This window comes from Vidua macroura, chromosome 4 (genome assembly GCF_024509145.1).
Source record: "Vidua macroura isolate BioBank_ID:100142 chromosome 4, ASM2450914v1, whole genome shotgun sequence".
NCBI classification, from domain to species: Eukaryota; Metazoa; Chordata; class Aves; order Passeriformes; family Viduidae; genus Vidua; species Vidua macroura.
Window position 1 is genome coordinate 41,833,143 of NC_071574.1, and position 17,428 is coordinate 41,850,570.

The window sequence follows — 17,428 nt, forward strand, 5'->3', positions numbered from 1 at the left end:
ATTAATAGGAAAAGATTAACACCCAGCATTGTTCAGAGTAAGGAAAAGTTTTATTAACTGTGATCACTATTTCCTTTCATTGATATTGGACTGTAAAAAGATACAATATCTAAGTTGCTGACTTCTTTTAAACACTGAAACAAAATAGAGTAACAATGATTAAACAAGCTTTAAGCACTGACAATTCTAATAACTGTCCCTACTGAATGTCTGAAAGTCTTAAAAAGACACTTAATTTTTCTTTGATTCCTGTTCTTTTTGTACAGCCAGAGCCTCTTCCAGTTTCATATTGATACTCTCAAAGTGCCTTTCTGCTCCTAGAATTCTCCGAGACTCCACCAGAAGAGCAGGGAGGCTTGAAGTTCCATACTGTTGATAAGGAAATAAAATTACAAGGCAACATTTTTAACTTTTGGAAATATAACTTACATATCAGTATTTATTTTTCCTCTGAAGTGGAGCAACATGACCTTTAAAAGTGAACAACAGCCAAAATTAGAGTGTCTTCTGAAATGTGAGGATTTCCCTTACACAAGGCAGGTGTGTAAGCCTTGTCCACAGAAAATACCATGGCAGGTCCTGGGTATAACAGGAACAGGTTCTAAAGCTACATGAGAAGTTACTCTGGTCATGACATACCAGCACTGTTCTCAGCATTAAATATCTTACACGGAAGTGCCAGAGCTTCTCCTGCTTTTGAACAATAACAACGCAAACAATTAATTACTTCTGTCCCACTGTTAGTATTCAATTTCTATAAAAAAGTTACAACTAAGGACAACTGTTTCATTTCTCTGTCTTTTGAATCCCTGGATACTGAGATCAAGGCAGCAGAATCTTCTCTGAAATACTCCACTTCTAATATGCAACCAAAAGAACAAGAGAGATACTACAGTAAAGTTCAGCAGTGATTCTCAAGCTGCTTCCACAAAGACAATTAACAAAATACTGCTACTTAAGAGATGTTAATAAATAAATTCCAAAAATTAAAATAAAAACACTTAGAAAACCAAAACACATGCAGAATATGTACTTACTACTACTTTTTCTTTTGGGTTTTCTTCTCTATAATCCAAACAGTCTTGCTGTAGCTCCTTTAAATCAGTAATTAATTCAATTGTTTGCCTCAAGGAAGATTTCCTTTCCTGTAACTCAGCATATTCTCTTTGTAATTGTGTCAGTTGTGGTTCAGCTCTGAAAAAGATCAAGACTTTGATGCTTACATCTGCATATTTATTGCATGAATAACTATGACCCTATTTCCTCTGAAAGAATTCTTAAAAGGTTGGTCAGAAATACAAATCATAGGTTACTATGGAATAGTGCTTAGGTAGAACAAGCACAGTACTTAAACAGGGGCATGAGTCCAAATCCACCAAAAAGACCCAAACCTCTCTTTTGCATCTGACAATGTAGCCACTCTTTCTTAAGCATTTAGGTTTTTGAAGTGTAGTTTCTTAAATACAAAGTATTCTGCTTCTGCGCACCCCTGCCTGCAAAGCTCAGTTGTTCATGATCTACAAACTACCTACACCTCTGCTAAATAAACTGGAGTGCTTGATCCATTAAAGTAGCACTCTAAAACTGAGTAACAGTGATTTTCATAAACAGGGTTGCAGGAAAAAAATTATCAAAGGATTAAAACACAACACATAAAAATGTGAAGACAGTTTTCAGGGTCTTCAAATAGTTCTCTGAGAAAAGTTTGTCCATAGTAGTACAAAGAAAAACACCTCTCATGGCCATAGAGAAAAGGTTTTTACCCTGTTTTTGTGGACCCAAGCCCATGGTTCCCTACAATGTTACCTTACAGGGTAAGTTACAGGGTATGTTAAATGCAGCTTCAGTATAAAGCTTGTCACTACCAACCCAAGGGATCTGGGGAAGTCTAATGGTTCTTCCAACCACATAATTCCTGTGTTGGGTATCTAAATGACACTTAAGATTAATGCCAAGTTAGAGAAGGGGAATTGTGTGGCCACACGAGAAGGAAATAAACCACATACTAAGAGCAACCCCTGGCCACATGCAGAGGTGAAATACGATCTCCCACCTCAAAACCAAAGAAGTCCTCTGAATTACCTTTGTAATTTATGATCTAGCACCTTTGCAAATTCAAATCCTAACACTGGTGTTCTTCCTATGAACATATGTTGTGAAACACCCTCCCAGTATCTAGTTAGCTAAGAGAACTTGCAAGAATCACTGTCTAGACAACTGAAATATGTAAAGCAGAGGTTATCACGAGCTTTTGTAAAAACAAAAAGCAGGACAGTGGTAATTTCATCAAAATAAAAGGAGAAAACAAAAAAAGTTACTTTCCCTTCTGAGTTATAAAATACCAGACTCTTTAACTTCTTCAGGCTATTACTGTGCATCGTTAGAAACACACCCAATTAGCTCTTCTCTGACTTGCACCAGTTGCTGCCTTTTCTTTCTGATGTTTGTTATTGCCTGAAACAAACAGTGAGCAAAGTCTGTAAAGCAGTTTCTAAAACTTCAAAGGCAAACAACTCAAATTTCACTGCCTTTTATTTCTCTGAGGTTTTACACTGGTTGTCATTGTGCAAGATTCTAAGATACCAGACCTGATAAACTGCCATATGTTACATCTATATTTGAAACAATTTAAAGCTGTTTAAAATGTCAAACTCTAATCTCCATCCAAAATTTTTCTTAAGAAACACTGGATTTACAAGCATACAAAAGGAGTTTGTGACTTTTTAATTTCAAACATTATGAACTCTAGGAGATTTTAGGTTTAAAAATGAAAAATAACATGAATGTATGTTCAGGATGACTGCCATAACCAAGTAAGCTTTCTTTAATATAACATACAATTAAAAAAAAACCAACACTCGAAATTCATCACAAATTTAAATTTAGCAACTAAAAATTTAATTTTAAACAAATGTCTAAGAAGCCAACTAAGGATAAATCTGAGTGGATGTCAATGCTAGGTGTGTATTAAGACTTTCATTTTACATGCAGAGCAGTTTACCATATCACCCCAAGTCAACAAGACTTTAGCATATTAATTGCTACTTCCCAGGATAAGCTTTATGTTGACTATTTGTTAAAGCTATTTTGACATTGAAAATTTTGCAGATGTTAATTTGGGCAGAAATCCAGAGAGTGCCTAAGCTGCTCTTAAATCTCTCTTCTGTAGGGCATTCACCTCTCCCTGTTAAAACCACTGCAATGTTTTTGTGCCCTTACACTAGTGCCTCCTTCTGTCAACATTCCCATTGCATAGTCAGCAAATTCCTACTTGCTATAAATGAAGAGAGGAACTGTCTTCCTCTGAACAAAAACTCTGCATCTATTTAGGGAATGCAGCTGCCTGAGTCTTCCCTTCTTTAAATTAAGCAATCCCATTTCTATCCTCACAGGTTGCTATCTTTGCTGCTCTCCTAGATTTTATATTCATTTATGTTTCTTTAAGGTTAGTTCATTATTTAACTGGCTCTCCAGAGGCCTCACTCATTAAAAAAAAAATATACCAAAAAGTCAAAAGAGTAACTGATATGCATAGATCTTACCATCCTAATGTGCACTCCTTTTTACACAATATAGCAGTTTGCAATCCACAACATTTACTCAGATCTTTTCCAAACAACTTTGTGTGGTTCCCTAACCTCTGTTTGTGCAGTTGAGTCTGAGTACAGTACACCTTTCTGTAAATTATTTTGTCTCTTCCAGTCAAGTTCTCGCCATTTCAATGCCACAACGGTATGCTCTACAATCTAGTGATAGGTATGTATTTACCTTAGCATTTTTTTTCTTCATATTCTTTAATTCCTGGACTCCTGCTATCTACAGAAAAGAAGAATTACAGGTTGACAGGTTGAGCTCATCACTAGCCTCCTAAAACATGGTTGCAAGAATTACTTTGGAATAACATAAAAAGTTGGGGTTTTATTTTTTTAAAAAAACAACCCTGGTTCAAAGGGACATCACTGGTTGTGTACTGATTCTTTCCTCTCTCCTCATGCCAGAGGAAAACTATTGCACAAAAGGAGTTAGTGCAAATAATACTCCTTGTACCAATTCCTATACCTACCTTAATTTTTCTATATCTTTATACAGATGTATAAATCTGGTAATTCCAACACTTATTACTTCTAATGAACCACTCATAACTGTAGCTTTAGTACTTAGCCATTGTACTTGGCACAACTCCTGCAAAGTTCTGAGTTCATTTTACTCATTATAATCACCTTAATCTTTCCAGCCAATAAATCACAGGATGGCTCAGGTTGGAAGGGACCACAGTGGGTCTTCTGGTCCAACCTCCCTGCTCAAGCAGGGTTATCCTAGAGCACATGGCACAGGATTGTGTCCAGATGGTTCTTGAATATCTTACACTTACAGTTATGTTCAAAATGTTAATTAAAAAAGGATGATTTCCCCTGGAATATGTTAGAGGCCTTCCTAAGAAGTCACTGAGACAGCAGAAAAATTAAATCCACCTTTTAAAACTCTAGTCAATGAGCTTTGAAAACAGTGTTTGACATAGCTGTATGCTCATTTAAATTATGCAGCTCACCAGTTTTACTACATAATGATTTAAATATGACCAACATTTCAGGATTATTGGATGCTTCCCTATTCTCAAAAGGTGACAATTTGGCAAAGTACTTGCATGACCCCAGTGCTGCGTCTAGAGGCAATTCTTGTGAAAGCCTGCACAGAGGCAGCCAATCATAACCTGCACACAACAAATTGTATTTTCACATTACTTATACTAACAAAAGACTGGAAACTTTTGCAGCTTGTAAAATGAACGTGTAAAGGGCAATATAAAACCATAGGTATTTTGACCACAAAACTGATTTTATCTCTGGTGTACTTACAAGATCAGTGATTTGATCCTTGAAAGCAGAAGAAAAGTCACTGATAGCCTTTCTGCAAATGTTTGATTCTATGCTTTGTCTGGAGAAGTCAGAGGGACAAAACATATTTGGTTTAATAAAGGGGAAATCTCATCCAAAACCCCTCCTTTGAGTAACAAATAAAGCCCAGAGTTAAGCAGCTAGACAAATGCAGTTCTTTCATATACTAGCAATAGCTTAATTTCTAGCTTGAAAAATACCAGCTGAGATGTGCTGTTGTTGTTTGGAAAAATATCAAATCCCTGGAGACCATGTCAAGTTCACATGTTAAGGAACATTTGTATCACAGATACTTAATAATCATTAACATCAGAATGTAACTATGAAATACTGATTCCCTAAAGGAGAGACCATTAGCAAAAGCACAGATATTTCTTTTTAAAACTTTGAATATCCAGTCATGGAAAAGCAGAATATTTACCTGTAATTTTCTGCTATCTTCTCAACTTCGGCCAGAACAATATCCAGTTCTGTAATATCTCTAAGAGATCTCTTCAGCTCTTTGGGACACCAAACCTGTACAGAATGTGGGCTATCCACTGGAAGAACAGAATGAACATAAGCATTGCACAATTCTGGTACATGTTGTAAAACAATAGAAAAACTCTTGTGCCCATCATCAAAACAACCATCTAAAAGTTATGAGTATTTTAATGTGAAATTTGAGAAGAGGAATATTCTAATTATTTCATCTGTCTTTGCCTGAGTAACTTTGATAGATTTGCCTGGGAACAGCTTAGAACTGGGATGATCAATTATATGTAACTTAATTCTTATTCTTTACTGATTCAGGCAAGCCAAGGAACACATCAGTAAACTAAGTAATAAACTACATAGTGTAATGTAGACTTGCTTTTTTTGTGTTAAAAAACTATTAGCCTGAATTTTTGCCTTGCATTACTCAAAGAATCATGAGCTTTTATATTTATATACATTTTTTTATTAATATAATATATGTTTCAAAAACCCACTATACACAAATACATTTCTTTAAACTTTGCAATAGCATTATAAACCAATTCCACGGAAAGTTAAACCATGTTTCTTCACAAACTCCCCAGTGTAAATCCAATACTAAAACATCATGGGGTTCTGTTCAAAGGAAGCAAGATGACACAAGGGACAGTTTCTTCCTACTGAAAAATGCCACTGTCTTGGAGCTCCCTGTCTCAAGGGTCTTTACACCGACAGCTGCGCCTGTGCTGCAGTCACGGGCACTCCAAGTTCAGCCCCACAGCTGCTGCTCCAGGCTTCCAGACCAAGGGATGTACTGACACCTCCTACAGCTTCATAGCCATAGCTCCAGGCTTCCCTCCAAAGGAAACCAGGCTGACTTAGAGGTGTAATGCACATCTATGCTTTACCCCTTCAGGAGAGGAATAGGCAAGTCTAGGGATGCAAACCATGAGGATCAAACAGGGGTCTATACCAAAACTGAAATTAAAACTTCCCATTTCTAGAAGCACTCTGTTGCTACATTCCAGAAATGAAAACTATTGAAAAATTTCGATCTTTAATGAAGAAAAGCTATATGGGAGTTCTGAAAAGTGTACTTTACCAGAAGGATCTGATGTGCTCTCATCTGAAGGCTGCTCCTTTTCTGCCTGGAATTGAGTAGTATTCGGAGTTTTCTGTAAGATGAAAAGCACATTAATTTCCAGAATAAACCCTAGGTTTACTCATCTAAACTCCTGAGAGATGACAATTAGGCAGAATTCAGAAAGCATTTCCTGACTGAATCATCAGCAACATTTCCTTTGGCCTGTTCCATCAGTCCCAGCCCAGTGGTCACCCTGCTGTGGGACAGTGGGTACCTGACTGCGCTGGCCACCGATCTGTCAGCCACTGGCCAGGCAGCAGGGCTGCAGACATCCTAAGAAGCTTAAGGACCTTTGGTTCAGCACAGTCATTGACCAGGATTAACAATTCTCTGACCAACAGTGCCTGCTCACCCTCCTTTTCACCCACATTCTGACCCAATCCTTTCTCTACTTCGACTACTTTGTGACACCACAACAGCACTTGTACAAAAGTGCTGCATGCATTCAGCCTACTGATGAAAGACTAACACTCTGTACTGAGTGTACAATTTCAATAAATTTCAATACATAAAAAACTCTTGTTCCAACTACTGCACAGCTTCTTTTATCATAGGTTACTTTCTTGAGCCTGCAGACAGTTGATTCCTGCTGTATGTCTGGCAGCTAAGTGGGCCAAAAGCATTTTACACTAATTGTGGCATAAGTGTTCAAAAACACTCATTCAAGACTGAATGGCTTTTAATTCTAACACATATTCAAAATTAATTTTATCAATATTCTTTTTCCCATAAACTCATTTTGCTTCAATATCAAACAAGTACAAAGGATTCATGTTCCATCTAGTATGCCATTCCTTGAGAACATATATTCCAGGAACAAGGAAGATAACTGAAAAAAGGAAAGAATATACTCCCAAATGAGCCAGAGACTCCTGTAGCAAGAGGCTACAGGATCCAGGAACACCTGGTTGTTATATTCCTTGTTGACGTGATGATTTGTAGCTTTAAGAATTTCACTTGGCCACCTCACTGGAATACTCTGAGGACTGATTATTTTGGATACAATTAAGTACTGAGAAACAAATGGAAGGTCTTTCTCTCCCCCCATCCTCTAATGCAGGCATGGTATGAAGTGAATTAAAATTAAATTGACTGATAATAATCATGAAACTTTTTCGATACCACAGTCTCCTCAAGGGGTTCCTCTCCAGCACCAGCTGTGTTGAATTTCTGAACATCACCATTGGAGGGCTTTGAGTAACGTGTTTTTTTACTGGGAAAAGAAAAACATACACTAGTACCCTCTGAGGAAGGATGATCTTCAACCATATATACAAAACCTTGTGTTTTGGGAAACATTTTGTACAGCTATGTCTCATACGAGTACTATTAAAGCTCTTGCTTGAATTAAATAGCAAGACAATTTCGGATTTAAACAAAATTTGAGTTAACATATGTGAAATATACCAAAATTTTAATTAAAATATTTTAAAACTATTTTTCTTTGTTACATACAATTTAAGTAGAACACCTTCCCCTTTAAATCTAAAAATCTAAAGATTAAGTTGAATGCTCACAATTTTTTTTTTTTCCCACCAGACCGTCTGTCTGTATTTTGCCTTTGTGGTGCTGAAACACGACTGAGTGCCTCGTTTTGTGAATGTTCCTCTCCATAAGCATCCACAGCAGTACTGTGCAAAGGGTGATCTATAAAGAACAAAAAATAAACTGTATGAACACTGCTCCCATCTTTTAACACAAAGAGCACTGCCACCCATTGAGCATTTAGTTAGAATATTTGTGGTTTGCTAACTAATAAAATGCAAGCTCTTGTTACAAGTATTATTTGAGGATTATGAAAAAATATATAGTGAAAGGTTTTATAGTTTCTGTAGCCATCTGCCTGCTATTTCTTTACAAACCCAAACCACAGGTAGCTCGGCATGTACACATGGCATAGAGCAAGCAAAATACTTGGTACAGTTTATTTCAAGTCTCTCTTTGCTATGGCACATGTAAACATTTTACACATTCAAACAACTACTTTCTTTTTTTTTAATATAGATTTCAAGCTACTTTAGTGAATGTTATGAGAAGGCAATCACTGCTTCTACAGAATATTTGTAAACGTAGAATTCTTGAAGGTAGCTACCAAAACAGGTTAGAACTCTGAAAAATTTAGGTTTTAGCATGCCTTCCACAGTATAAATTTCTTTTTCAAGCACACTGAAACAAAACTTTTGTGTTAGTTTACATTTGTGTCAGTGGGCATCCTTTTTACAGTCTAAACACACACCACAGAAATAAGGAAAAAGTTTTTCATTTTGCAGCCTAGCTGTACAAACAACTTTTTGCTAAATTGTTTTTATACCTCATTGTCAATGCTGTTGCTAAGCCACATTTATATTTCCATAGTTTTCTCAGAGTAATAACTACTACAGTTGAGAAATAGCTCTTAACATTTTCTCTACAGCTTCTAATTATACACTGGTTTTCAAAACTAAAAAAAACCAGATAGATACAACAGAGGACTCCACACAGAGAAGCATTTATGCCATCTAAATTGATTCTCTTCCTGGGTATTGAGGCCTCATTACACAATTCCAATATAAAGCATGGAAGTAATTTTAATCCTTCACCAAAAAATGTATGGTTATACGTTATTTTTAAAAGTAACATCTGAAAGTGGCAGAAAAACACCCCTGCAAATGTCCAAGTCTGCTACCATGAATACTCTTACAATAGCAAAAATGTCACTCCATAATTTGTTCAATTTAAGAAGTTAAGATACTGAACTTTGGTTTTTAACTGTAAGTTCTTACACACTGCAATATTATGATGTATGAAATTCTACCATTCAGACCATAAAGGTGGCATAGCCAGTATTTTCCACTGACTTTTATTTGCACATACTACAGCATTATTCCTGTTACTTCCTAAATTACAGAAAATAACACGAAATCCCATCTGTCTCTCCTCTCCATTACTTTCTCTTGCAAAGAACCAAAACCTTTTCCTAAGTAAGCACCTCAAGTATTTTGTCCATGTGGTTGGTTTGTGAAAATCATACATTAAATGACATTCAAGATAATACTAACCAAAGGAATCATCAAGTTCCTCAAGTTGATTTGTTTCTGCTACCTTCAATATCCTTGAAACATCTGGTTCCTCAAGCGGAAGTGATTTCCACCGAAGACTGGAGTCAGCTTTGTGCTCCTGGATGGGTATGAAATTAACAGCCAGTTTACCCAGCTCTTTGAATGTACAACAGGTTAAATGTGACAATAAATGTCAAGAATATTTGGCTGGGACCATATTGACTCCTAAGCTATGACATCAGGATTTGAAGTATATTTTTGTCTCAGGCTATGAGATTTTTTCCCCTAAAAGACGTGATGGTATAAAATGTTTCTGTTCTGCTATTTGATATGGTATTCTACTGCAAGCTTTGTCTTATTTCATAAAAGTGTACAAGCTTACAAATCTTAAAACACTCTAATACCTAGTTTCTATGATCTGTAGTCTTTTCCTTTTCAGGCATTAAAATATTTGTTCTTTCATCTCTATATCACACAAATTTCTACCCTTGTCCAATTTAATTACTTTCATCTTAAGAAACTGAAAAGCTATAGAGTAACTTCTTATAAAAAAAATGGAATTTATAAATCAAGGATTACAGAGACAATTCTGTAAAGCAGAAGGGTAAAGGAGAATGACACTAGTTTATGAAACAGTTGTGAGCCATTCACAAAATGCACAAGTGACTTTCCTCTCTAATTTCTGTGTATACCTGTAGGGTAAATTATAACCAGAAAAGACTGACCTCTGGAGCTTTTTTTATTTTACCAGTGCTTAGCAGTGCCCCAGCATTTCTATTATAGTATCAAATACCAACTATTTCCCCTATAAATCTTCTTTTATGAGATTGCTTTTAAACTTTTGCCCGTTTGAAAGTCAATGGTCCATTTTGTGCTACTCCTAAAAGGAAAAAAGAAAACTCCACATCAGTACCTCAAGCCTGCCCAGCAGGGACTGCACAGCAGTTCACAGTGCACAGCAAACTCTGCATTAACCCCTGTGCATCCACCTCCAGAGACAATGCCCTGACTGCACAGTAACACAACACAGAACCACAGAATATCCTGCACTGGAAGGGACCCACAAGACCTTGCACAGGATACCCCAAGAGTCACACTCTTACTCTTGTGCTTGAGAGTACTGTCCAAACAGTCCTTGAATTCTGTCAGGCTTGGTGCTGTGACCACTTCCCTGGGGAGCCTGGTCCAGTGCCCAACTACCCGCTGCGTGAAGAACTTCTAATATCCAACCTCAACCTTTGAGGCCACCCCATGTGGTCCCCTCACTGGTCACCAGAGAGAAGAGATCAATGTCTGCCCCTGCAATCCCCTCGGTGAGGAAGGTGAGACCACGATGAGGTCTCCCCTCAGGCTCCAGCTGAACAGACCAAGTGACCTCAGCCACTCCTCACACGGCTTCCCCTCAAGGCCCTTCACCTTGCCCTCCTTTAACACTCTACAAAACCAAAACACTGACTGTTTGAATTCTGCCCTACGTAGCGAAACTTACCTCTAGCTTATAGCTGGTATTATTCTTCTTTATTTTCTTCTTTGAGGACATTTCACTATTCAGTATATGCTGCTGAATACAAAACCGAGGATGAAGTTAGTGACAAATTGTCCCCGATACAACTCCGCTTTCTCCGTGTCGGTACTTGGAGAGAACGGGAAATCTTTGTTATTCAAGCTGTTATGCTCAGCTCACCTCAAAAGCGGTAAAGCGCCGCTCCCGCCGGCCCGGCCGCTCAGGCCAGCCGCCCGCCGCCTTTGGAACCGCGCGCGCCGCCGGCGGGAGGAAGGGGAGGCGCGGGGAGAAGCGGCCAGGCCGGAAGGGGAAGCGGGACAGCGCCGCCACAACACCGCTACCGGGAGCCCTTTCACTGTTCCCAGGAGTTCACCTAACCACCACGCTCCTCCGTAGTTTTCTGTTAATGACTCTGATTAAATACAAAAAACAAACCACAAGAACTTCCCTGTTTTTTCCCCTCTCCCTTTCCCTAAACTGACGCTGCGCATCTGGAAAAGCAAGCGAAAGAGATCGCTTCTGCAAAGATAAAAGCGAAAGCTACGGTCACAAACAGTTAAGAAATTAATTTACACAGCATAAAAGAAAAAAACAAAGTAGGCTTTAGCTTGAAAACTTAAAATTCCATCTGTGGCAATTAAATTGTTAAGAGGAGATACAGCAATTTGTCAAGCCCTGTCATTTGGAAGGACTGCCACACTGGCGGTGGTGACACTGACACCTACACGCACCCTTGTGGTTTTAGCCAGACAAATAAGCTAAAACAGTGAAATAGACACTTCAGGCTTAAGAGGTGGTAAACTCTCTTTAGCCTTCTATTTTGCTGGCTATAGCACCTAGCCCCATAAGCCACAAATAATACAGTACAAATTTGGTTCTGTAGTGATAGATGGCTTTCCAGAAAGGTTTCTTCAATAGAATGCTGTTAAGAACATAAACCTTGGATCCAGTTCTCATCCATCTCTCAGCTATCTCCAGTTGGAGATGTGTGGTGACACTTCCCTGCCTTTCCAAGCAGCATGCACACAGATTTGAGTATGTTACTGAGTAAGTGACAAATTTGGTTTAGGTTTCCTTCACTATGGAAGAAATGTGTAAAGGAACATACAAAATTACTTAAGAGGAGAAACTCTACAGTGAATAGGATCAGAAGTTTGCTTAGCATCTTGCACTGACATCTATATTCACATGGAGCTTTAAATAGTGTCCAGGTGGTGGTGCTTCCTCTCCCCTGGTCTGGTAACTCCATACCTGAAAACTCTCAAACCATACCCCTGATTTAAGCTAAATGCATGGTGTGAGGGCAGGAATAAGGAAACCCACTACAACCCAGGCACAGTTTCAGAAAACTCCACTTTTCACTGAAGTCATTTGAGGTGATGGTAAGAACACAACTGCCAAGAAAAAGACAAAAATAGAAGTAAAGATTTGCTTGTTTAGTAATGTACTGAAGGAGAAAATTACATACAACAGCATCCTTTTCTTACAAATATTGGCCAACACCTTAAACATAAAAAGTCACTTTCCAAAAGCAAAAGTGTAAACAACCAGCCTTTATACTGTATTTAGTATGTCTGTAGCAGTGGAGTTTTACAGCTTGTCAGTTAGAATATTACACCTGGGCTTGCTAGTCAGCAGCATTTTTCCTTGATAAACAAACACATCACAGCACTGAAATGCAGAAATATTTATTTTGGTTTCCTTCATTGGTTTTGAAAATTGTTTTGGTTTTATAAAACATAGAAATAGCCAACACTAAGCAAACATTTGAATTTCAATGTAAAACTACTGCTCTAACAGTTGACTTTGATTTGTGTACCTGAATTGTATACACATATGAAATTATGCTACAGAGTAGTGCATTACAATCACACAAATCTTAGTGCAAACCTTGTTGTGCTTGTATTTTACATATATCCATGTTTTCAAAAAACAGCAATGAATGTTAATGCAAAACCAACTCTGTTAAGGATAACAAAAAAACTTATGCTGTAATAAGGCTTATTTCTGCTGATTTTTCAAACAAAAGATAACTAGTTATTATTTTGCAATTTATCTGGGAATTAGGTTCTTATCCCTGAACAAATATCTATCCTGGGCCAACACACAGTTCTGTTGGCATGTATAAATCATTCCAATTGCTGCAAAGCATCAGGCAAAAACATTCTACCTGACCTATTTTGCTATTCAGTGAGGAGCACTCAGTGGCTCATACATACAGCACAAAAAACAGGTTATGTCAGAAGCTCTTCCACTTACAGAGGGCCTGGCACATTTTTATAAAACACATTTTAAATACAAGTTCATTACAGGGAAACAAGTGTCTGGTACAGGTGCAATGTTTACCCTGACTGTTAGCATAGCCCATCCTTCTGATTTGGTTTTTAGGTCTCTAGTGTTCTTGCCAGAGTTGGGATCTGCTCATTTGCAGGGCTGGCACCACTCCAGGATCATGCTAATGTAGCAGAGGCTACACTTGCTGAATGAACTGCATCCACACAGTGCAGAACCACCATATGCAGACTCTGAGGAACTTCTACTCAGTCTTCTTTGTATGGAGTTATAAAAGTACATCCCATAATTGGCTGCAGATGTAGAGGGGAGATACAGCTCAGATGCCTTGTCTCAGTTAATACTAGGACCAACAAAAGATGTGATACCAGCCATGCAAACTGTAAGGGTTTGGGTTTTTTGGTAGCTGGGTTTTTTTGAACAGCTTAAGTAATTTTTCTGAGGATGCAAGATACTTAGAGGCATTTTCAAAGCTGCCAAATCCTTTGTGGAATTGACAACTGCAAAACACACTGCAGACAGCAAACATGCTGGCAATAAAACCTTAGCTCCTTGGTGAAGGTGAGTCCCATTTTTGACCAAGGAAATATTAAATAACTTACATATAGTTACCATTTATAGTTAAGGCTCTTTTTGGAAATTGTAGGTCACCATAAAAACAGTATGCAACACAACTTGACAGTAAGGCAGTGTTCCATTTCTTCAATGTTCCTATGGCAAGTACCCATTTTTGTACAAGTTAATGATTGCACAGTTTCCTTCCCTATTTTTGCTGTAGTCAAAATACAGATATGAAGGCTAACAGTAGACAGACGTGTGCTACTCTCCTCATTCCATTCGCAGTTACATTTTGGCATTAGCATAGAGTTCATCTATCTGTGACTGGAAGTATTTTCGCAGCTCTGGTCTCTTTGCCTTCAGTGTGGGTGTCAACAGGCCATTTTCAATAGAAAACATTTCCGTGTGCAGGACAATGTCCTTCACCTGGAAAATAAAAAGTTACTAGCCAAGCTGTATTCCTTGAAATACACAAGACTATTAAAAACTTGCCCAGACATCTTAAAAAAGCCTGTCACTTGAAAAGTTTTCTAGACACAAATTAAAAGCAGTTTTTGGAGAATCAGATCATATTGGTGTTGAGAAGTTTAAAGAACTAGGTATTTGGTTCTCATAAGCATCATACCTGTTCAAATGACTTCAAACCAGATTCTTTCCCAATTCTCACCATGTCCTCCAGAATGTATTTTTTTACATCCTGTGGATACAGAAATATGTTGTATAGCTTCATGCTTCCATAAGCAGCAACTTGTAAAAGTAGATGCAGAACAGCTAACTGTTCAGTTAGATATGGCTTACCTTGTTTCTGCATAGCTCTTGATAGGAGCCTTCAAATCCTTTTTTCTTGGCCCAGCTGAGCAGAGTTTCAGGATCAGGTACCACAACACCTACTAAGAAAGCCTAAAAAAAAAAAAGAGAAAAGCTTGACAAAAATTCCTAAGTCAACTATGTAACTGCTGGAATCCAATCAGAACCGAAATGCATAATGATAATAATTTACAATAAAAATTTAAATTTCAGTCCCAAAGTTTGGGGTGAGGGGAAGGAAGAAAGGAAGACTTTTCTGCAGTTGCCTCTTGCACTAATTTTTAAAATTACCTGAAAAATGCTTACCTGCAAGCTCTCTCCATGGACAAACACCTGTGCAACAGCTTCACATCTCAGATACACATTCTCTATTTTCTCTGGTGCTATGTACTCTCCCTGAGCTAGTTTAAATATGTGTTTTTTCCGGTCAATGATCTTCAATGTACCATTCTGTTGACAAAAATAACTTTCACTCAGAGGCAGCACTTCAAGTGAAAAACCAATCTACACACCTTAGGCATGCCACACTGGCACAGTAAAACTGTGCTAGAGCCAGAGAACTGTCAAACTAGATTAGATGGATACATAACCTATTTTCTTCTAACACTAAACTGGGAAAAGCCTCAGCACTGGCACTGTCAATAACTTTTTAGGCCCAGGCACACAGATTCAGTTACAACAATGATTATCCACAAATTCTTGTCTTTCACCAAACTAATTCTGTTCAATACCAAATGTTTTCTAATCTATTTATTAAATTTCTGCCAGTAACTATAAAAGTATCATTCCAGCTATGTAAGTTAACTTACTGGTAGCCATTTCCCAATATCTCCTGTGTGAAGCCAGCCATCTTTGTCCAGAGCCTCCGCTGTTTTTTCTGGATCTTTCAAATAGCCACGAAACACATTTACTCCTTTAATACAAACCTGAAAAGAGCCATTTGTTAATATATGCTACAATGAAGGAAAGTTAGCAATCACTACTATCAACAAATGCTTTCTCCAATGGTTCTTAATGCCCATTAAAAAGGCAAGAGAAAGTTTGTGTTTGTACAGGAACTTCTGCTCATGGGTTTTGGAGACCTAACTTTTTCCATTGGCATGAAATAGAATAAGAAGCAATTGGAAGGATTTAATATCTTCCAGTCTAGCAGTAGTGCTCCTACCCACTATTTGAATAACTGGAACCTATCAGAAGAAATTTGGTTTTATTTGTTTATGTGAAAAAATTCTGCTAGATCCAGTAATCTATCTCTCAGCCTGGCAACATGTTCATTTCAGCTTTGGTAAACAGGAGGGGCACTGTGCTAGAACTAGTGGAGGAAAAAAAAAACAGTTGTGTATCAAGCAAATGGTACATTTGTTGTCCAAAAATTAGGTTAGAATGAATTACTAATGTAGTTCAGCAATCAATTCTTGAAAAGCTTTCAGTGCCTACCCAGCATGCTGGTGAACTACAATACAATGAACATAAGATGTTGTCAATAGGAGGGAGATCAGAGTGTTAGTGAGGGTTCTGATGATGTCATGGAGACAGTACCAAACTAAAGTCATATTTCATAAAGCAAGTCATTTCTGTTCTAAAATAGACTTTACCTGGAAGGATACAAATAAAAGAGAACTCTACATGTTCCAGTCAAGTCAAAGACTGACCCATCAAATATTTATTTTTCACAGCTCCTAAGATCACAGGAAGGCAGTAGGTCACAGCTTTTCCCAGTAGAGACAGCCAACCATTTATCTGTATCCTGCTAGCTGGCACTGAGACCTCATCTGCATATGCTCATATATAATTCTATTGACAGATTTATTCTTCTTGACTGGCAGAAGTGAAAATCAAGGCTGACAGAGCAGAGAATATTGCAAACTTACTCTCAGAGAAGGGGACTAGAAATATTTAACCCAGATGAAAAGCAGAAAATAAGGAAGAATATTTATTTTAGGCAAATGGATAAGAAGAGCCAATTCAATAGCCATGGGCTTTGAGTTCTGTGAAGGAAGTTACAATACTTTTTTGTGTATTTAGAATAGTTTATACTGAGGAAGTTAGGCCTGAAAGACAAAGATGGCACCCGATATATTAAGGGGCTACCGTTTTTATTCAAGTCCAAAGTAACTCCTAATGCAGCAAACTCACATTAAATGAAAGCAAAACACTTTCAGGAGATTGTTTTTTAACTATTTAACTATTTCTCATTAGAAAATATGAGGTTAGCTCCTCTAGCAAACCAAGCTCTAAGATCATACTGAAAGTGAAGCAAAACTTGCTGATGAAGACTAAATATGGAGTCATATGCAAGACAGAAGAATTTTGACACTGTTCTTCACTTGCAAGCAGTTTCCCACCACCAAGACCAACTAAATCTTTAAGTACTTCTGGGAGTTAAAGCTCAATGATTTGTTTCCAGTCTCATACAAATCACAACCAAAACAGATAAATACTATAAATCCTTTACAGCCTTTACAAATCAGTTACTTGCTTAAGCTACTTTTAATTTCTCATTCCCCCAGCTGCCCCCACAGCCTCTTGAAAGCATATAAAAGACACCACAGTTAATCTGCTTTCAAGGCTTGGGGAAAATAAATTACTACATGAACATCTGTTCAAAGTATACACAAAGTTAAATCTGTATACACTTTGAAAAATTATTTTAAAAGACAGCATATAGCATCACATATAAAGCTGAGTCCTCAAAATGCAATTTGTAAAACATACATGTTCAATTTGTGCGGAC

General features: G+C 37.7%; 2 protein-coding genes across 3 annotated transcripts in view; both read right to left on the minus strand.

Moving 5' to 3' along the window:
- Positions 1-28: 28 nt before the first annotated feature.
- CENPU (centromere protein U) lies at positions 29-11,296 on the minus strand. Of its 2 annotated transcripts, none has more exons than XM_053975343.1 (12): positions 11,218-11,296; positions 11,023-11,091; positions 9,534-9,651; positions 8,013-8,142; positions 7,618-7,708; positions 6,454-6,526; positions 5,317-5,434; positions 4,857-4,935; positions 3,769-3,816; positions 2,393-2,454; positions 1,038-1,194; positions 29-369 (listed from the first exon to the last, which is right to left on the minus strand). In XM_053975343.1, the coding sequence occupies exons 2-12, from the start codon at positions 11,071-11,073 to the stop codon at positions 232-234; spliced, it is 1,065 nt and encodes a 354-aa protein (XP_053831318.1). In that variant the 5' UTR covers positions 11,074-11,091; positions 11,218-11,296; the 3' UTR covers positions 29-231. The 2 variants fall into 2 exon arrangements, with proteins under 2 accessions (XP_053831318.1, XP_053831317.1); XM_053975342.1 differs by having other exon boundaries at positions 11,023-11,094.
- A 1,413-nt stretch (positions 11,297-12,709) lies between these two features.
- The window catches only part of ACSL1 (acyl-CoA synthetase long chain family member 1), a 37,817-nt gene continuing 33,098 nt past the window's right edge, over positions 12,710-17,428 (minus strand). The window contains exons 17-21 of the mRNA XM_053976087.1: positions 15,504-15,620; positions 15,001-15,144; positions 14,686-14,787; positions 14,513-14,584; positions 12,710-14,313 (exon numbers count right to left, since the gene is read on the minus strand). Of these exons, the coding sequence (XP_053832062.1) occupies positions 14,173-14,313; positions 14,513-14,584; positions 14,686-14,787; positions 15,001-15,144; positions 15,504-15,620 (576 nt within the window). The 3' untranslated portion in view covers positions 12,710-14,172. The remainder of the gene's footprint in view (positions 14,314-14,512; positions 14,585-14,685; positions 14,788-15,000; positions 15,145-15,503; positions 15,621-17,428) is intronic.

Coding starts and splice junctions, on each gene's coding strand:
- CENPU (XM_053975343.1), bottom strand. CDS start 11,073: ATGTCCTCAAAGAAGAAAATAAAGAAGAATAATACCAGCTATAAGCTA. Junction 6,527..7,617: donor AACCCCTTGAGGAGACTGTG/GTATCGAAAAAG, acceptor TTCATCTTACAG/AAAACTCCGAATACTACTCA. Junction 2,455..3,768: donor TGAAGAAAAAAAATGCTAAG/GTAAATACATAC, acceptor TGTTTGTTTCAG/GCAATAACAAACATCAGAAA.